Below are 21077 nucleotides of genomic sequence, written 5' to 3'. Positions count from 1 at the left end.
GGGAGTGGTGCCCCGCTGGGGCCAACTCCGGCACCCCCAGCACCCGGAGGCTGCCCCAGCACAGCCACCCCTACCGCGCCTGGCGGGAACGCCCTCCTTTCCAGGCACCTTGGGAACGGGAGTCGCCGAGCTACGGCCGAGGGTGCTGGGGCCCCACCCACGGCCGCCCAGACCTGGGAGGGCAGAGGACAGGCAGCCGCCGGTGTCACTCGGGATGGGAGAGCGTCCAGCCCGCAGGTGCGGGCGGGGCCGCTGTCACCTGGGGCCCTTCCACGACTGGAGACTGCCCTTCGGAGGGGCCTCTGTCCTTGGCCTGCTGCCTCTGTTCCCCCCACCCACGTGTGCCCCTCTCCCTGCTCCCTCTGAGTTCTCTTTTCCTGTGTCTTTCTGTTTTCCCCTTTCCGCCTTCCTCGATCTCTGGGCCTGTCTGTATTTCTGTCCGGGTCTCCATCTCTCCCTGGAGGTCTCTTCTCTATTTTCCTCCCGTCTCGGTCTCACCGGCTCCTCCTCCTGGCCCCTCCCCCGCTTCCGCCCCCTCTCGGGGGCACCCTCCCTCACCCCCCGCACACATTCCAGCCTCCACCCCCGCCTCGCCGCCCCTCCCTGGGGCCAGCTGCTGCGGCGTTCGGTGCCCGGGATGCTAGGAGTGGGCTTGAGCCGGGGTCAGAGGGCGGGAGCGGGCGGGGGATGGGGAGGGCACCCCCTAACTCTTCTGGAATGTGGGCGGGGCCGGCCCCACGGGGTCGGGGGGAGGAGGTCGCCCGCCGGCAGGCGGAGCCGGTGGCCCGAGACAGCTGGCTACATCTGCCCTGCACACGGCCCACACCCCAGACGCTATCCATAGGCCTCGCAGAAAATCAACACAAGCCCAGACGCCCACGCAGGGCCTCTTACCGCCACCAGACCCAGACCAACCCGTCTCCCCGTCCCACACACGCGCTGCACACCCTCCGCAGTCAACGGGTACATGCCGATCCCACCTGAGTGACAGGCTCCGGCTCTGCAGCACAAGGACCCCAATGCACACCGCCCCCACACCCCCAAACCCGCCCCAAGCTACACTTTGGGGGCCACAACCTCAATCAACAGTGTGACCCTCAAAACCCACTCTCACCCTGGGCCAAGACCTCGCTGACAAAACCCGCAAAATTGAAGGTCACACCAGGCAGCTCAAACTCAGACCCTCAGAGACGCAGCTCAGCCGAGGCGGCACCCAAACCCGCGGACGCTCCAGCCACAAACACTACCCACGCACCGTGCGCGCCTGCAGGCCCAGCCGAGCAGAGCCGGCCACTGGGCTGGGGCAGGTGCAGGGGCCTGTGTGCGCCCACAGAAGAAGTGGGGCTTCCTCCGGCATGGCCGGCGATTCCCTGAGTGTCCTGAGACACGGAGAAAGGAGAGAACAGCAGAGAACTGGGAGCCGCTCCGTGGTGTGTTTTTGTCACCGGCTGCCCTTCCATCACCCGCGCTGATCCCAGGAGATGCTGCTGCTGTGCCCACTTCTCAGATGATGCACCCTAGGCTCAGACAGGAGCCCAGACACCGCCTACCTGCACAGCTGGGCACCGGGCCATCGCTGACACTCCAGGGTGGGATGGTGATCGAAGGCTGGACGAGGTCCATGGGCACCTGTGTCTTCCTGCTTGGGTGTGGGGGCCAGGATGTGGGACTGCTGTGTGCGGCCGCCTGGACACACACAGGTGTCTTCCCTGAGCCTCTGGCAGCTGCCCCAGGGGGGTGTGCTCTCCATGACTGCCACTCCAGTGTTGCCATGGAGATGCCACAGCCCCAGTCAGGGGTGCTTCGGCCCCTCTGTGTGCCTGCAGGGAGCCTGTACGTGGGGCCAAGGTCAAGGGAGCGGACAGGGCATCAGTGGGGGTCAGCTCCTCCCACCCCTGGGGCGGGGCTGTGAACCTCAGCCCTCCCCCCGTCTCGGAAACCCAGGGGGTTGCATCCCCAGCCCCCACCGAGGCAAGCTTTGGGGTTTCCACGAGCACACAGGGGTCTCTGCGCATGCACAGGCCCTGGCGTTTCATACACACCTGACGTATGTCCTCTGCATGAATGCATGTTATTGGTGTGGGCCTCCGGGTGTCCCCCGGGTCCCATTCCACAGCCCGTGTGCCTGCCGTTGATGGGGACTGCGGTCACCAGCAAGGCCGATGCGCTGCCTGGCCTTTGCACTTCTGGGATGGGGGCTGGGGCAGGAGCAGAAGAGTGGCAGCTTCCACATTCCTGGGCCATGAGTCACAGGGAGCTCCACCCAGGTGCCCCCTCCCACGTCCCCCTCCGCCAGGAAGACCCCTCCTAGGAACAGGAGGTAAACTGAGGCCAGGGCGCAGGCAGCTGAATCTCCTGCCAATTCACAGTTGGCAGCCACCTAGGGATCTCAGATGTCCCCACCTACTCATGCAGGTGGGAAACGGGGTGGGTGGGGACGGGGGAGTCAGTTAAAGTTAAACTCTTCCTCCTGGCTTTTGGGCTCCTGTAGTTCTCCTCTGCCCTAGAGACCCCGGCGGCTGCTGACAGTGCGTGGCATGTTCCCACCCCAGGGGCATGAGTCACGCCACCAGCCATGGGCACATATGATCTGTGAGTCCCGGTTCCCCCGCGTCATGCACACGCAGCAGTGCTGTCCCCGGCTGATCCCACATCCTGGTTATGCACATGCTTTGGGGTCCACGCACAACCCCTTGTGTTCTTGCACATAAGGCATGACCATGCAAACATGTTTCCATGTGTGCACACGCACACACACACGTGTGAGTTCTATGCACACACTTCCACAGCCATGTGCACAGGCACACGGCCCCATTTTCATGTTCACACAGGCATGGTCCCCAGAAACCTTGTTTCTCCATCTCTGTACCCACGAGTCCCCTGCCCACGGCACACATGTGCACCACACCTGGCAACGTACACACACATCCAGTCCCCGCTTCCCCCTCCCTGGCTCTGAGCCCCGGGGATCTGGGCCAGGCGGACGGGCTGGAGTCTCTGCCAGGGCGGTCCACTTCCGCGCCCGCGCCGGGCGGCCTCCAGGTGCACCGTCCCTGCCCCCGCCTGGCCGGCCGGGAGGGGCCGGTAATTACGCGGCCCCAGGGTTCCCCCCCACCACGCGCCTTTCATCCCGTCCACGCCCGACCCGAGCCCAGACGCTCATTACCGCCTCTCGCCCGGTCATTAGCCGGGGTCGGGGGAGGACCCGGCGTCCGGCGGGCCCGACCCGGCGGGGAGGACAGAGGGGGCGGTGCGGGAGTAAGAAGGCCCCGCCCCCGTCTCCGTGGCAACGCCGGCGCAGCCCCGGGGGTGGTCTTCGGCGGGCGCCCGGGGAGGGGCGTCTTGTGAGTGTGCAGACGGGGACCTCCGGCCTAAGCCCCGTCCCGCCGGGCAGGCGGTGAGCACCGCGTGTCCCGGCCGTGAATAGCAGCCTCGCCCCCGCCCGCGGCTATTTTAAGTCCCCTCCTCGCCGACCACCCCCCAGCGCTTGGGCGGAGACTCGAGGGCGGGCCTGAGGGCGGGACGGGAGCCCCTTCCCACGCTGGTGCTCGCGGCCGTCGGCTGGACGGCGGGGCGGGACCGGGAGCCCCCGGCCAGGCTGACAGCGAGGCCGTAGCTCCCCCTTGTGTCCGCGGGGAGAGCGTGGAGTCGCGGCCGAGGGAGCTGGCATCACCTTCCAGGGAGGAAGGTGGTGCCAGCCCCCTGAGACCAGTCCCCCATCTCGCCCCTCACGGGTTCACAAGGTCGTAGGTACACACCGAGTCACAGGGACACGCCGACGTCGGTAGCCGCAGAAACACAGGTGGGCAGACAGGTAACACACCTGAGACGCAAGCACACAGTTCCCACACAATATCCGGTGCAGGCGCACCTGGGGACAGGTATCCATAGGTAAAGGTATGGTATCCATAGATATCCATAGGTAAAGGTCCACACCGTGATGGGAACCCAGGACAGTCGTGGGTACGCATGGAGCCCCGTACCCAGCAACAGGCTCGTAGTAAGTACACGCTTGATAACTGCTGGTGGAATGAATGAATGAACCAGGGAACTTCACAAAACCAGGAGAAGGCAGACTAGGAACCACAGAACAGTGAGGGCGGGGACGGGGGGTGGTGCAAAGAGTGATGAGGGGCCCCGGTGACTGCAAGGACCCCTTCGCCTGGTCTGGGGACAGGAGCTGCCGACCTGACTTTGCTGGGGGAGCAGATTGAGAAGGGAGGGGATTACTCCTGGGCTGGGCATGCCTGGCCCCAGGTCCCCTCCATGGGCCCTGGCGGGAGGGCGAGAGCTGAGTGCTGATTCTCTCTGCTCCTTTTAGTAACCGCCCTGCGTGAGTGGCTGACGGAGCAGCCGGCTGTGGCTGACGGGGAATTGTATGGGGGGGGGGGCTGTGGCGTGGGGGGACGAGGTGCGGACATGGCTGCCATGAGTCATGAGCTGCTGCCTGGGGGAAGGGGTCCTGAGCCCGAGGAGGGTGTCCCAGTGGCCTTGTCACAGGAGACAGTGTCCATGCTCTCGTTCCTACTGCGTCAGCTAGACCCACCGAGTCTGGGGCCTGGAGTGGGGATGGAACTTTCCTGGGGTAGGCAGCAAAGCAGGGGTCTCTGTTCTCAAATCGCCCTAACTTTTTTGGCTGTGCCGTGCGGCATTCGGGGTCCTAGTTCCCCAACCAGGGATCGAACCCACGCCCCCTGTATTGGAAGCGCGGAGTCTTAACCACTGTACAGCCAGGAAGTCCCTCAAATTCCCCCTAACTTTTATGCAGAAGGTATGCCCTTTGAAGACTTTCTGGGGCAGGGGTATAGCTTGGGCCTCTGGTCTGGGCAGGCAGGGGTCTGCACTAGCTTCTTCCACCCATGGAAGGGTCCAGGGCCACAGAAGGTAACATGAGCCAAGGCCTGGGCAGGGGGAAAGGGGTGACCACAAGAGGGGCTCCCAGGAGCAGCCTTGGGGGTGAAGATCTCTGCAAAGCTGGTTCTTCCGATAGCAGAGGTCTCAGGACTCCCAGACAGAAAAAAGATGCAGGGGGAGGAGCCAAGTGGGTTCTGGGTGTGCTGGTGGGCGGCTGGAGCACAGCGGTGAAAGGGAGATGGGGGGCTGAGCTGAATTTTGGGGTGCAGTGGAGACTCAAGAGTTGGGCACAGTGGTGGATTTGAGAGCCCAAGTCGAGGTCAGCCTGAGGTCCAGAGCTGGGATGAAAAAAGTGTCTGGCCAGGTGACTGTGGCGTGTGGGTGCTGCACCAGACTGGGTGAAGTCCGGATTGGGGTGGGAGTTAGGTGTGGTTGCGGCTTGGGATTCGTAGGCAAACTGGGTTGGGTGAAGTTGGGGTGACCCAAAGTTGGGAAGCAGGAAGAATTGGGATCGTGGAGAATATTGGGGTCCACATAAATGGAGTTGCCTCAGTGTTAGGGTTTGGGCGGGCCTTGGGGCGGATCACACGAAGTGGAACGTTGGGGTTCTGAGAGTTCTGGGGTGTCGGTTATGTTGGCAAGTACATAATGACTGATATCGGGGTTCACATGAAGTTGAGGTGTCCGAGAACTTGATCTCGGGTGGGTGTGGGGACCTGGGTGAGGTCGGTAAGTCGCCGACTGCGGGAGCACCGCAAAGGTCTGGGTTCCAGCGACTCCCAGAAGGTTTCCAGGAGGCTTGGGCCACTGGCAGAAGCCGCCCGAACCCCTTTGTTCTCCGCCACAGGCCGGGGGGGGGGGAGGGGGGCGGGCGCGCGGAAGTGGGTCAGCTCCGCCCCGCCGAGCACTGGCCCCGCCTCCCGCGCGCGGGCGGGGAACTGCGGACCATGCGCGTCCCCGCCGTTCACTGTGCCCCGCGCCCGCTCGCGGGAGGGGGCGCGGCCGGTACAGGCCCGGCCCCCAGCTCATGAATATGAGGCACAGCCACGGCCTCCAGAGCTTCGGATTGGCCAGCGAGGGGCGGAGGGGCGGGCTCGGGGGCGGGGCCTAGCGAAGAAGTACATAAGGCGGGCGCAGGGCGCCCCCCCAGTCACTTCGCGCGTTAGGAGGCTCGGGTCGTTGTGCTGTGCCGTCTTCCCGCCTGCGCCAGGGACCTGCCCGACTCAGTGGTGAGGGCCCTGGCGGCACCGGCTCCACGGGCCCGGGGCGGCGGGCGGCCTGCGGCCGGCCGGAGGAGGCGGGGCGGCGGCGGCACGCCCCTGGGCGGGGGCGGTGCCGGGGCGGGCCCGGGGTGTAGTCCGCCCCGCCGGCGGCGAGGGGCAGCGGAGACCGGGCCGAACCGCGGTCGGAGGGCATCCCCCGTGGGCCAGGGTATTCGCGAGCGGGACACCGCCGCAAAATGGCGGCCGCGAGCACGAAGCTGCGCCCTGCGAAATGGCGGGAGCGCCGAGTGCCCGGATGGAGTGGCGTGGGGCGCATGCGCGCGTGGGTGGGGCCAGGCTGGGGCTCCTCCCCGGTTTCCCGTTGGAGTAGTGCGAGGGCGACACAACCCCGGTGCCACCCCCAACGCCCCAAGTTTGTGTCCCAGTTACGTGCTGCAGGGCGCCTTCTGGCCTGTATTTCGGAGCCATTCAGCGTAGGCTACCAGCCTGTAAAGGGTCGGTATAAGCACCGCCCCGCTTTGATATCCCGGCGCAGAGTCCCCGCCCCGCCTGCACAGCGCCCTGCAGTGGACCAAGCACGTTGCCACTCCGCCCGCCCCGCGACGGTCGGGTTAGGAGTTAGCCCCCCCGCTGTTTGCAACGGGCAGAAACCAAGGTGCACTCAGCCAGTGACGATGGTGGCCGATGCCTGCCTTCGGGGTGTACCCCTAAACGTCCCGTGAGGGAGTCCCCTGCCTGGAGTTTTGGGGCTCCACAGCCAGGCAGCACTGAGTACTGCAGAACCGCAGTGTGGCCCCAGCTTTCAGGGACTCCCCCCCGACCCCAGTCTGGGGAGCGGAGTTGGCCCAAACACAGAAAAGCGGCCAGGGACCCAAAGTGATAAAGGAATTAAGGGTTTGTTTGAATTAAGTCCTGGGTATGGGCTTGGGATGGTTAAAGGGCAGAAAAATAGTTTCCTAGCGTTTCCCCCCGAAACATACGTTATTTGTATAAAGTAAAGTGGGGGGGGGGGCGTTGAGTCTCAAAGCTCCTGCAGGACCTCTGAGGCTTTTGATGATGTTTGTCACAGGCCGCCATGGCATCAGATGAAGGCAAGCTTTTCGTCGGAGGGCTGAGTTTTGACACCAACGAGCAGTCACTGGAGCAGGTCTTCTCAAAATATGGACAGATCTCAGAAGGTGAGGCTGGTGCCAGACTGGTGGCTGAGTGGGGTTGCTCACGGGGAGGGCTGGGTGCTGACCGCGGACCTCTCCCCTGCACAGTGGTGGTCGTGAAGGACAGGGAGACCCAGCGATCGAGGGGCTTTGGGTTTGTCACCTTTGAGAACATCGACGATGCCAAGGACGCCATGATGGCCATGAACGGGAAGGTGAGGGCCGGCTGCTCTGGGGTTCAGTGGGTCCGGGCTGTAGACCGAGGGCGGGAGGTGCAGAGGCTAACTGTGTCCACTTCTGGTCTCCAGTCTGTGGATGGGCGGCAGATCCGGGTCGACCAGGCTGGCAAATCGTCTGATAACCGATCCCGCGGGTACCGAGGTGGCTCTGTCGGGGGCCGGGGCTTCTTCCGCGGGGGCCGAGGTCGGGGCCGTGGGTTCTCCAGAGGTGAGTGCCACTTGCAGGGACAAGGTGGGGGCACTGCTGCAGAAGCTGACACTCACTTCTCCTTCCCGTCCCGTCTGTAGGAGGAGGGGACCGCGGCTACGGGGGGAGCCGGTTCGAGTCCAGGAGTGGGGGCTATGGAGGCTCCAGAGACTACTACAGCAGGTACGGGCGGTGGTCCTGCGCAGGGGGGCCTGGGAGGCTCTGTGGGGACGCTGGCACGGGGACTGGTGAGAGTCCCCCGAGGTGGCCCCCAGCGCTCACCTGTGTCCTTCCTGCAGCCGGAGTCAGAGTGGCAGCTGCGGTGACCGGAGCTCGGGCGGGTCCTACAGAGACAGCTACGACAGTTACGGTAAGCGGCGCTCCAAGGGCCTGTGGTGGGAGCTCAGTGAGCCTCGGTGCCCTCTGGGCAGTGCTCAGACCCGGTCACTATGTTTGCCCCGTAAGGGACGAGACTGTCCTCTTGGGTCTCGGTGCCAGCAGCCACTTCTGCCACAGAACGTAAAGGCAAAACCAGGCTGACCAAGGAGGAAAGGGAGAGCGAGGGCCCACCGAGCAGAGCAGGCCGCATCCGTGCATGTGGGCCGTGCCCGCCACCCTCGGCCATGGGGGGGGTTGGTCGCTCCCGAGCCCCCAGGGCTGAGCCCCCAGGTTTGGGCCGGGAGTGGAATGCTGCCTCTCGTCGCGTGCTTCAGCGCCTTTACACTGTGCCTGCTTCTTGTTCTCAGCTACACACAACGAGTAAAAATCCTTCCTGCTCGAGATCGTCCTTCCAATGGCCGTATATTTAAAGATTTTGGGAGCTCCGCTGAATCGTTAATGTGTAGTGATCACACCTCCTTGTACCCACTTTTGTAGTCTTATTGGTTCTGATCTTGTCAAACACAGCCTGACTGCTTCTGGCCCCCAGATGGCCTCGTTACTACACTTTGCATTTTAAGGAAGCGCTGTCCGTTTTTAAGAGTCTTAAAAACGTTTTGAAGAGCACTTCCAGTTTTACTTTCACCTTTTTACCGTGAGCCAAGAGTTCTTTTTTTAGAAAATCACCAGGGGTTGTGAGAGTTTTGTTTTTTTGTTTTCGGTTGTGTTGCTTTTTTTCTTTTTCTTTTCAGTGGGGTTGGCCCCATGAATTTGGGTGCCCCGAGTCACTTCTCTTTGAGATTGAACAGACTCTGAATCTGCTCTTTGTCGGAAGCTGAGCAAGTTGTAGCTTTTTTCCAACTCGGTGTCACGTTTCTGAGTGTAGCGTGGTAGAACCGTGCGGGTGGCAGCAGAGCACCCGGGCTGCCCTGGCCCGGCCCGGGCGCCCACCTGTCGTGTGGGACCCACAGTAGACTTGCAGACATCCCCGAGAGGTTCTTGAAAATGTGTATTTATATTGTCCTTTTTTGCCGGAAGACATACGCATATCCCGTCAATGTTGTATCTGAAGTGGTGAAGGAATTCTTGTACGCAGTTTTCTTTGGCTTCACGAAGCCGATTAAAAGACCATCTGAATGAACCTCGCTCTGACCATCTCCCTTTGATTGCACCACACGCGCCCTGCAGGGGCTCGAGGCAGGCAGACCTGAGCGGAGAGGGCAGCTAGAGGACTAGGTCCGCAGTCCCGCCCGAGGCTGCCACAGCTAGAGGAGAAAGGCAGGGTCAGTGACGCTGGCTGGGCCCCTGTGACAGCCAACGACCACCGGCCCCAGTTAGGCGAGCAGGTGGGTGACGGGAGCGGGCTCTCGGACCGCAGGGCAGCCCCGGAGCGCTTCTGGCCGTGGCAGCCAGAAGGCTCGATGGGGCGGGCAGCCTAGCAGGGACGGTAGACACGCGGGCGCCCGACGCTGACCCTGAACTCCTTAGTCTAGAAGCAGGCCAGAGAGCAGACACAGGCAGGGTCCCCGGGTGACCCCAGACTGACCGGCTCATTAGCTAGCTCTGCTGTTGCTTTACAAGTTCTGAGCGTTCTCTGCTAGCCTATGGAAGCTGCAGCCCCTCGGAGGACAGAAGTGTTGTGCGCCCAACAGAAAGCTCTGAGACGCAAGCTGCTCCCTGGGCTAGCTCATATGTGGAGATAGTCCTGTAATTCGAGGTAACTCCTTTTGCTCGTCCGCATCCCTCCTCTTGTTGAGAGCTCATTTGAAAGTAAAGTCGTGTACCCGGGGAATGTTCCTTTGACTTTTTTGCTTTTTCTTTTTCCTTTAAAAAAAAAAAAAAAAAAAATCAAGCTAGAACTAAAGGCAGACCCCGGCCGTTTGCCCTTCCCCGCCTGCAGCCAGGCGAGCGGCCCGGGCAGTTGAGCAGGATTGGAGACCACCAAACGCCCCGCCTTTTGGAATTTTTTGTTCATCAATTGACTGTCTTTTGCAGACCTCTTTGAGTCACACTCCTAACTAGCTCTCTCTGATGTCTGTTGCTGCCATGAGTTTTTGCTCAGAGCCCGCGCCGATCTCTAAGCAGCTGCATCCCAAGTGGGTAGCTGGCTCTGCTTAAGAGCACAGAGTGGCCTGGCCCGTCTGAAAGGCGCAGGCCCGCCCTGGGCACGCTGGCCCGTGGCGGGGCCTCTTGGGTTGGCCCCGGTGACTAGCTGAGACCCTCCTAGGAGCTGTGGATGGTTTCGCGGGAGTCGGGGAGGGGCGGCTGTGAGCTCAGCCAGGGTGTCAGGGTTAACACTCCTTTGCTTTGGCAGGTTGAATGGAAGCCAGTGCGACCTGGAAGGGTGACCCGAGAGCGACAACGATCTGGGGTCACTGCCCCAGGAGGAACTTCACCCGGGAGCAAGAGCCAGCGGCACAGCTGCCTGCCCTTGCAGCCCGTCACCTGTAAGTGCTTCTCGGCGGGGGAGACATGTGGCCCTGTGGCCCTGGCCCTTGTGGTGGGTTCTCCCCCGTCCTGGCTGTGTGACCTCTGTCGGGGGCAGCGTCTTCATCTCCTGCTGGAGCAGCCCTCGTGTCCCCCTCTCACCTCTCCCGTCTTTCCAGCAGGTGCTTCACTGGCGAGGTTGGGGTGCGGGGCTTCAAGGTGCTCCAGGAGGATGGGCGTGTGGTGCTGGCACGGCGGCCAGTCCTCACTCGCGATGTGACAAGACAAATGTGGAAGGTGCATTTGAATAAAGGGATGGTGTGTACACCCACAAATCTGAGTCTGGTGTGGGGTGCGTCGTGGAGGGCGGACACTGAGCTTCAGCCTGAGTCCTGGCTGGAGGGGCTGTGGCGGGGAGTCCGCTAGAGATAGCCTCCTCTTGGGGCCTTCGTTCTGGCCACGAGCTGGATCCAGACGCGGAAGGCCAGGCGGCAGTTCATTGCCCCCCCCCAGGGCAGTTCTCTCGGGCAGAGGGAGCCGTGGAGGAGGTGGTCCCTTGGCGGCGCGTCCCCCGGAGCCAGGCAGAGGCCTTGTCAGAGTAACCCCGGGCACCTTCAGCTTGTCCGCCCCCGGAGCCGGCCTGCCTTCCCAGGCTGTTTGCCTCCAGGCCTGGTCTTGGGGTGCAGAACGTTGGGGCTGAGCCCCGGTTCTAGCTGCCTTGGGCTCTGGGCGAGTTACCTCAAGTCTCAGCAGGGTGAGGTCCGGGTCACCGGTACCCCCCCCTTCTCCCACGGGGTGTGTCTGGTCCCTCTTGGACCCCGCCAAAGGCGGGATGCCCAGGCTCACAGCCGGGACAGGTCTCCCCTCCTGCAGGGCCAGGGACAGCGGGCCACCGTGCTGGTGTCACCGAAGCCCAGGGTGACTGGGGGCGGGGACGCGAGAGTTCCAGGGCCCAAGTGGGAGGGAGGCCCGCAGGGCACGGTCGCGCCTGTCCCCTCACCGTAGTCCCCCTGCGGGGCAGCCGCGGTGCTCACGCTCTGGGCCGGGGACACAGAACTGCGGCTCCGAGCCTTCGGGGGCGGGGTGCTCGCGGAGCCAGCGGGGCGCGGGGTACTTCCCCGCTTCGGGTGAAGCGAGGTGAGAGGCCGGGGGCGGTGGCGGCCCGGGCCTTTCCGGGAGCCAGGCCCCGCCCCCGCGAGCCATTGGCTGGCCCCGCCCCCGCGCCAGTGAGTGACTGCTCCTCGCGGGGGCGGGGCGCGGCTACTGCTTCCGCCGGGCTATGGGGCTGCGTGTGCTGCCGCCGCGGCTCCTGCTGCTGTCGGCGCTGCTGCTGTCGGTGCAGCTGTTCGGAGCCGCGGACCCCACGCCCCCGTTACTGCGCCGCGCGCAGGCCACGCTCTTGCCGCGTCCCGCCGTGACGAACGGGAGCCAGCCGGGCGCGCCGCACAACACCACACGCCCTTGGCCGCTGGGCTCGCCGGACTCGCCGCTTCTGCGTTCCCTCTACGTGGTTACGGGCCTCATCGTCCTAGCCGTGCTCTACTTCCTCATCCGGGCATTCAGGTGCGTCAGGCGCACGCCGCCGCCGCTGCCCTGGCGCGGCCAATGGGCGCGCGTCTCGCGCCCCAAGTGCTGCGGCGCGAAAGCCCCGCCTCTCCGGCGCGGTTCGCCATCGTCACGTGGGTGGGGACGTGGGTGGTGAGTGGGTGGGGACGTGGGTGGTGAGTGGGTGGGGTCATGCAATCACGTGACGAGCCGCTCCTTCGGGATGTTGGGGTTGGTTTTCTAGACGCAGCCACCGAGACTAGAGGTTGCGGGATGATGAGGGCACCGGGAATTCCCGGGATCCTCTGCGGCTCCCCCAGCCCGGTGACGACGAGCGCAGCGCCCACTAACCCAACTTGCATCTGCCACGCGGGCCTGGCCGCATCCTTTCCTGTAGTTAACGCCCACAGCCTGACCAGGGCCCGGCGGGAGCCTGCCCCCGCACCTTGCTCCTCCTGTTTCTTCAGCCCAGAGCTGGCTGTGATCGTCAGTGTTTAGGTTCTGCCCACGCTCTCCCCAAGAGTTGAGGACCCCCTTGCCTTCCCCGCGGCATACGCCCTGCCTCCTGCAGGCCCGTGACCCCCTCCTCAGGCCCATCCTCCCCGTTTGGCTTCCTCTCTGGGGCTGATCTCCAGAGGGCCTTTGTCACGCAGAGCTGATCATATCCAGATGCTCTGAAGGGGCCTTTTCTGTCTTGCATTGACACTGCTGTGGGTATACAATGTTCGTCTCCCATCTGAATACGTGCCACATCCACCACAGAGGTTCCCGTGCTTTCCCTGGTGGTGGTCAGGAGCCGGGCCTTCTGCCCGCGACAGCCTTCTACTTGATATCTTTGGCAAACTCTCTCTAAGGCTCAGTCGTCTCATTAGTAAAATGGAATTACAGCGCCCCCCTCCCAGGGGTCCTCGCCCAAGGGCCTACGCCCTGGGGGCCTGCCAAGGGAGATGTGCACAGCAACTCATAACGATTGTGACCATTATGAGAAGAAACGCAGTTGGAACCGGAAAGTTCACAGCAAGACTCTGGGAGTCGAGCAGACGAGCATTATCGGAGAAGGTGGGAAGCAGGGCAGGGTGTCAGCAGCTCCAGCGAAGGGCCATGAGAGGGCCGCTGAGCGAGCCTGGGTCTGCTTCCAGATTGAAAAAGCCGCAGCAGAGGAGGTACGGGCTCCTGGCCAACACCGAGGACCCGACCGAGATGGCATCGCTGGACAGCGACGAGGAGACGGTCTTTGAAACAAGGAACCTGAGATGGTAAGGCAGCCCTCCACACACCTCAGGGGCTCCTTGGGTTGGGGGGTGGGGTCAGCAGGCCAGCGAGTTAGGAAGACTGTCGGCCGGTGAGGTCCTCAGTGCGGTCAGCACACAACAGTGGCCGGGCCTGGCTTTGCCGTCGCAGGCTGTGTGGCCTCGTCCCAGGGACATCCATCTCCCAGCCTCAGTTTCCCATTTCTTTAAGATGGGAACGGGCTGCAGTGCTTGAGTCAGTGGGCACTTGCTCTGGGCCTGACCCCGAAGGCCAAAATCAGCGTCAGAGGTGGAGAATGAACTGCGAGGTGCTACCAAAGCCGGGGGGCGGGTCAGAGAAGGCCTCTCCACGGCCCCAGCCAGGGGTAGAGCATCCCAGGCAGAGGCAATGGCAGAGGCAAAGAAAGAGGGTTGACAACGGAGGTGACCCAGTGGCCACTGGGCTCAGGGCCACTGACAGGGCCTGAGCGGGGAGGGATGGCCTGTTTAACCCCAGCTTATCGGGGGCTCAGGCACCGAAGCTGAGAGACCACAGGACGATTCTGACTTTCCAAGCCCCCCGAGGGAGGTGCGGGTATGGCCTGGGAATCCCTCTGGTCCCGGCATCTCCTGGTTGGGGCACCCCTTTCCCCCAGGTAGGGAGTTGGCAGGGCCTGCAGGCTGGGGGTGGGGGCTGGGCATGTTAGAGGCACAGGCACAGTGGGGCGGGGGCGGGGCGGGGACGGGGCGGGCTCCCCACCCAACACTTCTCACCTCCTACCTCTCGTTTCCAGATGTACGGGTCGGGAAGGCAGCATTTCCAGCGGCCTTGTGGGAAGGACAAGAGACAGGACCCCTCCCAGTGCTTGGAATGCCCTGCTGATTCTCCTGCCGCCAAAGAGCTTGTGTGGGGCCTGCCCGGCCTGCCAGGAGCCGCCCCAGCCCTGCCCCTGGACAAGACCGCCCAGGATACCGGCTGGAAGCCAGAGGGTCCCCGGCAGCAGCACGCAGAACTCTGAGGTCCCCTGGCCACATTGTGACTTGTGCCGATCACCCTTCCTGGTGGGGATGCGGCAGCTCCAAGCTGAGGCCTGGTAGGCGGGTGGGCTGGGGGGCCTGTCTGGGAGCACCATATCCCTGGGCTGAGGACAATAAAGGCAGCCAGTGGTTCTGTAGCTGGTACCCAGCTCCACAGTGGGCCAGACCCAGCGCTCTGGCTCACAGGTGGGGGGTGGGCAGCAGACCTGGGCTCCATGTGGGCCTTAGTTCTCCCACCTGTGACCATTTGGTCCCATCCTCAGGTGTCCAGAGGGTCCCGTGAAGAATCCCACAAAGGAGACAAAGAGATGGGGGAGAACTACTCCCACCTGCCTGGAAAAAGACCCTGCCAGTCATGGTTTTTGAGCCTAGGGAGAACTCCTATTCATCCAGCAAAGCTCCTGCTCAGGGCTCCCCGGTCCATAATGCCTTCAGCCTGGGGCCCCTAAGGGCCATGCTCTCTGCCTCACCACACTCACACCACTATTTTGGAGGTGTTTCCTAGGGAACCCCAGGCTGTAGTGTACGGGTCTGGAGCTTTGTGCAGCCCGAGGCTCCCTGTGCCCACCCTGCCTCTCCCCCATCAGCCTCTTGTGGAATCACTGATGAACCTGGTCCGCCATCCCAGGAAGCCTATTCTGGCACTCAGGCCTCCGTTCTGGCCATCTGAGATCCATCGTGGGTACCTGAGTCCCACTGGGGCACCTGACCCTCATCCCAGGCACCCCAGTCCCATGGGGGGTACCTCGGCCCCCATCCTGATCACCTCAGCCCCATCCCCGGAACTTGAACCCCTTTCAGGCACCATAATCCCCTTGGGGCAATCGACCCCCACCCTGGGCACCTAACCCTTTTCCCACCTGAGCCCCATTCTGGGCACCCGAGCCCCCCTGGGGTACCTGACTGCCCATCCTGGCCACCTGCGATCCATCCTGTGTACCTGAATCCCACTGGGGCAACTGACCCCCATCCTGGGCACCTGACCTCCTTTCCCACCTGAGCCCCATCCCGGGCACCTGCACCCCATTGGGGTGCCTCAATCCCCATCCTGGCCATCTGAGATCCATACTGGGCACCTGAGTCCCATCGGGGTACCTCAGTCCCCATCCCTGGTGAGGGGCTTGATGAGTTCCTCTGTGGGCCTTGTTTCTAGGCGGAGTCCAGCTCTGGCCTGTTCCCCGCCCGCACCCTGTCATTGTGGTCCTGGAGAGTGGGAGAGGTGGGGCTGGCCTGTGGCTGCCCACAGCCTGAGGTCTCCCCGGGCCGCTGGCCGGAGGCACCGAGGCCGTGTCGTTAGCAGAAGCTGTCATTAGGAGGAGCTGCCACCAGGTGGCAGCCTTGTGCTGCCCGGCCTCTACCATGCTGCCCTGTCGTCTTGGGGTGGCCTGAGGCAAACCGTTGTACAGGTGGGGAAGTACTTCGAAGTCGGGGGCCCTGTTTCGCACGCCTTCTCGACCCCACCTTGTTGCCATGGCCACCATGGGATGGTCCCAGCCTGCTGCCCACTCAAGACCCATCAGCCCCTGTGGCCCGTCTACCTTGCAGTCCTGCTGATCTTCCTGGCCCGGCCTGAGCCCGGGTTCCTGCGGAAGAGCTGTCATGGTCAGCTGGCCACCCCTCTCTCCAGCCGGGGTCCTCTGCCTTGGCCCCCAGTTGGCTTCCTTGGGCATCTCTGTTGGCAGCCCCCGACCCTGCTCCAAGTCTGCTCACACTTCCTCTCCCCGCTCTGGTGCCCAGCTGCCGCCTCCAGGAAGTCCTCACTGCCCCTGCCACCCCCATTCTTTGGGAGGGTCCTGTACGGAGTGGCGAGCCGGTCCCCAGAAGCCAGGGAGAGTTGAGGAAGTGAGGCCATAGTCCCTGGGAGGCCCTGAGATGTCATGCCCCCTGACCCCCGGGCTCTGGCCGCCCTTTCTCCCCACCTGTTCCCCCTGTGGGTCTCTCTCTATGCATCTCTGTCTTTTTGTCTCTGCGTCTCTGTCTTTGAACCTCTGCTCGTCTCCCTGTTGGTGTCTCTCTCCATCTGCACCGCCTCTCACTCAGCCTCCCTGGGTTTCCGTCTGTCCCTCTCTGTCACTCTCTCTCCGTGTCTGACCCGCTGGGACACAATTTTTTTTTTTTTTGGGACACGCTTTTAACAGGCGCTCAGACACCGTCCGCGGCCCGCCCCCAGCCCCCCACCCCGTGATCTGCGCCCCTTTCCCACAGCTCTGAGCGATTTCTCGAGCTTCAAAAGGCACATTAATTACTATAATGAGGTCAGGAGAGACCCGGCGCTCTGCCATCCGGAGGCGGGAACACACCGCGTGCCCCCGCAGCCCCGCGCCTCCTGCCCCGCCCCGCCCGCTTCCCGGCCCCTGCGCCTGTCAGCGCCTTCCGCGCGCGCACCGCGCCCCCGGCGTTAGTGCCGAGTAATTGGCAGCCCCCGCCAAGGTTAATGCACTATTAGCGGGAAGTTCTCGGCGGCTAAGAGCCGGGAGAGGGGCCTGTCAGCGCGAGATGAAAGGCCCCCGGGCCCGGATGGTTGGAGGGCCGCGTGTGCGTGTGCATGCCGGCTCGGGAGGCCTTCCAGCACCTTCTCCGCACTCACACACGGGCACAGGCATGACACGGCTGCGAGGACAGGCGACACGGCCGCCAGGCGTGCGGGACGGACACAGGGCACAAGTCCACACGCGCACACACACGGGTGTCGCCCGCAGCGGGTCCCAAGCCCGCGCCGGGTGAGGGCGCGCGGACCAACAGCCCGGCGCCCTCGAGGCCCCTCCCACCACCTCCATCCCCCAGCCCCCACCCTGGGAGTGCCCACTGGACACGCAACAAAGCAGCCCCCTCGGCCCGGGGGCCACGTTGGGGTCTCTGGCTCCCGGGAGGGTCGCTGTGCGGCTAGACGGCCTCGCCCCCAACCTCGGTTCTCCGTCTGGGGACTGGGGCCGGGAGGGGGCGGGGAAGCTGGTCAAGGCCAGGCGTCTTCCCTGTAGGTGGGAGCCCCTCTGCTGGTTCTGACGTGCTCTCCCTCGGACGTGGCCCCCGCTCCCCTGGGGTCAGCAGGCGAGGGAGTTGTGCCCTCCCTGGGGTTCCCAGGACCCCTCCCCTGATCCCCCATCCTACCCGGGGGCTCAGCCCCGCCCACGTCTCCTCTCTGCGCTGTCTGAGCCGCCACCTCCCTTCTCCACGCAGGCCTTGATGTCCTGGTCCCGGACAAGAGTGGCGGTCCAGGTGCCCACTCGGGCACGGCTCCACCCAGAGCTGTGCCACAAGTATGGTGACCATGACTAGCTATTTATATCCACGTTAATTAAACGTAGGTGAAGTCTAAAGTCTTGTTCCTCAATCGCACTGACCACATTTCATGTGCCCAGTAGCCATGTGGAGCTGCTGGTGGTGCCTGTGTTGGACTTGTCCATCCTTGTGGGAAGTTCTTTTGGACAGCGGTGGTCTAGCCCCCAGACTGTCAGGTGACCACTGGGAGGAGGGGGTCTGTGTCCAGGGCCCTGGGACTGGGAGGGGGAGGAGGGTGGAGAGGAGGGAGGGGAGGGGGGAGGAGGGGGGGAATAGCTGGGATGACGCCTGCTTGGTCCGGCGCTGGCCTGGCTGTGGAGCTTGCAGGAATCTGAGGTTTCAAGGGCCTGACTGGACACTGGACACGAGGGTGGGAATTTTAATTTACCAGCAAGAGAAAGGGACAGGTTAGTTTGTTTATGCTCAGTCACAGCCTGGAGAACTCTCCTTGAGACCCGCTCTGAACTGGTTCAGTGAAGCCCCAGACCCGCCAAGGCCCCCCGCCCTCCCCTGCGACCCCATCCCGCCTCTTGGAAAGCGCTCGAGCCGGAGTGGGCGGTGGACTGGGTCCAATATTTTCTGTAATGAGAAATTTTTGCCCGCATATTTTTAGCTTTCTCCAAAGCGCTGTGGCCTTTGAAGGTTGAGGGGGCAGTGGTCGCTGATGCCAAGTCCTGGGAATTCACCCTATGGGCTGGGACGACAGGTAATGGGTGGTGGGCACTGGGCCAGGGGTCAGTGGGCAGAGGGTGATGGGTATTGTGTGATGTGTTGGAGCTTGTGGGCGGTGGGTGACCAGTGGTGGGTCAGGAGCCAGTGGGGGTGGGCAGGGGACAGCGGGTAGGGGTGATCAGTCAGGGTTGGTGGGCGGTGGGCAGTGGGTGCTGGAGCAGGGGTGCTGGGCACAGACTAGGGGCAGGTCTGGGCCTGCCTCGGACAAAACCCTCCCTGAGTCTGAGGTGGACCTTTGAGCCCAGGAGTGCAGACTGCAGTGGACGGGGACAGACCCCATCAAAAACCCTGCCCTGGGTCTGGGCCTGGGGCTGACAGTCGACTCTGAGTGACCCCTGACCCTGATTGGGCCTTGAACCTAAGACTGACCCCGGTCCCCAAAGTGAGCCTGACCACTGACCCTTGATTCCAGCAGAAGCTCACTCCAGAACGACCCCTGACCTTAGCTGACGCCCCCTGCCGGCAGAGCCTGGAGGCTGGGATGGCCACCCACTCTGGGAGGCGACAGAGCCTCTTGGGGGCCCACAGCGGGACCCATCGGGCAGGGGTCCGCGAGGGCAGCTGGGCAGCTGTTCCCGCGCCCCCGTCCCCGCCTTGCCCGGGGCCGGACCGTGGAGCAGCTCTGCCCTCCCCTCCCCTCCTCGAGGGCCCCTCCTCCGGGAGCACGGCGGGCGCAGGGAGGTTGAATGGGGGACGTGCGCCTTTGTTCCTGTCCCTGCTCGGGCTCTGACCTTGAGAGAGAGACAAGAACAGAAGGAAAACGGAGCTTCTGCTCAAATCCGCTCGGCGGTGGCGGCGGCTCTCGCCTCGGTGGCCCCTGCATGCAAATGAGCCGACCCATCCGGGCCTTTGCTGGATGTCCCCTCACCTGCTGTGCCCTTCTGTCTCCCACACCCCTGCAACCCTGCGGGTCCAAGTCCTGCTGGGTGTGACAGGAGAGACCCTCACCCATCCATGAGGTCCCATGCCATGGAGGGTGCTCTCGTCCCAGGGCAGAGAGAGCTTCTGGGTGGACCCCTTTGCCGGCCAGGCCTGGCACCCCTGGGCTCGCAGCCCCTCTTCCTGGGCTCAGGCCCCACGCCTTCCAGAGTGGTCCCATCACTTCCCAAAGAGCCAGACCAGCCATCCCGGGCCGAGCCTGGCCTGTGTGGCTGGAGCCCCAGGCCCTCACTCCAGCGGTGTCCACATGGTCTGTTTGGGGCCTTGCCACGTGACCCTGGGCCAGTTCTGGTCCTCCCTCGGCCTCCCGGGCCTGCCCCACCCACCACCTGGGGCCAGGTTCCCACCCTCCTCTGTAGAGCCACCTCAGCCAGCCCTGGGACTTCAGACTTGGGCACCTGCAGTCAATGCACAAGACCCAGAAGCCAGAACACCCCAAACAGATGGGCAGAGCTCTCTGGAGGGCAGAGAACAGAGAACCTTGGGGGTGGGGGTTGGGGGGTGACTGAAGTACAGGGAGGACGATGGGCCTTGAAGGAGGAACCAGAATTTTACAGGAAGAGCAGGGAAGGCCTCCCAGGCACGGTGCAGCCCAAGCAAAGAGGGGTGAGTGCCGGTAGGAGAGCAGGAAGCTCAGGGCACGTGTGGAACATGGCCACAGCATATCGGAAGTGTGTAGCTGGGGCGGGTGCATTTGCCATCCCCGCCTGGCTGGGGCGAAACTTAGTTTGCCGGTCTCTGGCCTCTCAAGGTTCTTGCGAGGAGTTTGGATAATCCCTCACATGGGGACCTTCCAGCTCTTGGCTCCTAGACCCTGCGCCAGGCCTGGGAGAGTGAAACAAAGCCAGAGAAGTGGAATCTGGCTGGGCACCTCTGGCACTTTCCTGCCAGCACTTGGTGACAGCACACCTCCACAAACTCAGAGTCTGGTGAGGGAGACTATGGCATGAATGAGGACAGAATTGAAGGACAGTCTCCCAGTTCCACAGTCAGCAATTTGCCCCCTTCCTCCGGGAGTGGTCACTGAGTGCCCCGAACCCATCAGGCACTCTAGCCCTTTGCTGAAGCTGCACCCTCCGCCTGACGCCTTTCCTATCTTCCACCCTGGTCAGACACCCGTGCTCCCACCTGCTGTTGGCCTGGACCCAACTCTGGGCTGCGGGGAGTATTGGGCACCTACTATGCCTGGCACCCTTAGGGGCTGAGATCAGGATTCCTATTTTGTTTCCTAGGTGAACAAACAGAGACTCAAGGAGGAGAAGTGACTGCCCTGCGGTCCCCCTGGGTGGCAGCAGTGGACACTGGCTTTGGACTTTGGTCAGCCTGACTGTAAAACTCTCCACCAGGCTGGGCGGGGTGGTACGGCATTGGCTGGGCCTGGTTTAGGATTTTGGGGTCTGGGTTTGAATGAGGGAGGGGAGATGGGGGTGAGCAATCTCTGTGTCTTCTGCTTCTGGCTCCAGGCCAGGCTCTGGAGACCCGCTTGGTGGCTTGAATGGAGGTGATCGAGGAGAGCAACTCAGCGACCCCGGCCTGGTCTCGTGATGACAGGGACAGATGCAGGGCCCCGCAGAGTTGGGGTGGCCGGGGGGCTGGAGGGGGCAGGACCCCGGGGGTGCAGGCAGCCCAACGGCGGCGGGGGACGCGTCCCGGAAAGTCGGGGCGGGGCGGGGGGTGGAGAGGTAGGGGCGCGGCGGGGGCTGGAGCCCCCCTCCCAGCCCCCGCGCGGCTGGGGCACGGCAGGAGGGGGCGCCCGCGGCCCTCCCGGCGCTCGGGCGGGACAAAGGCCGGAGTCCCGGCCCCTCCCCGGCGGTGCGGCGGCGACGGCCCGCGCTCTCAGAGTCCGAGCGGCC

The 21077-nt window shown here is 63.6% G+C and overlaps 2 protein-coding genes across 3 annotated transcripts; both read left to right on the top strand.

Annotated features, from left to right (window-relative positions):
• The first annotated feature begins 5993 nt into the window (after window positions 1-5993).
• Window positions 5994-10994, top strand: CIRBP (cold inducible RNA binding protein). 2 transcript variants are annotated; one of them, XM_079916761.1, is made up of 7 exons: window positions 5994-6083; window positions 7147-7255; window positions 7340-7446; window positions 7540-7678; window positions 7759-7840; window positions 7957-8027; window positions 10350-10994. In XM_079916761.1, exons 2-7 carry the CDS (start codon window positions 7153-7155, stop codon window positions 10352-10354), a joined length of 507 nt encoding a protein of 168 aa, XP_079772887.1. In that variant the 5' UTR covers window positions 5994-6083; window positions 7147-7152; the 3' UTR covers window positions 10355-10994. The 2 variants fall into 2 exon arrangements, with proteins under 2 accessions (XP_079772887.1, XP_079772886.1); XM_079916760.1 differs by lacking the exon at window positions 10350-10994 and adding an exon at window positions 8404-9176.
• Window positions 10995-11715: 721 nt separating this feature from the next.
• FAM174C (family with sequence similarity 174 member C) lies at window positions 11716-14401 on the top strand. Its single transcript, XM_079916762.1, has 3 exons — window positions 11716-12025; window positions 13147-13263; window positions 14031-14401. Coding segments are annotated over exons 1-3 (402 nt in total). The 5' UTR covers window positions 11716-11741; the 3' UTR covers window positions 14032-14401.
• Window positions 14402-21077: the final 6676 nt, after the last annotated feature.

The sequence above is a fragment of the Stenella coeruleoalba genome (assembly GCF_951394435.1).
Source record: "Stenella coeruleoalba genome assembly, chromosome: 3".
NCBI classification, from domain to species: Eukaryota; Metazoa; Chordata; class Mammalia; order Artiodactyla; family Delphinidae; genus Stenella; species Stenella coeruleoalba.
This window is presented reverse-complemented; position numbering and strand designations above follow the sequence as displayed.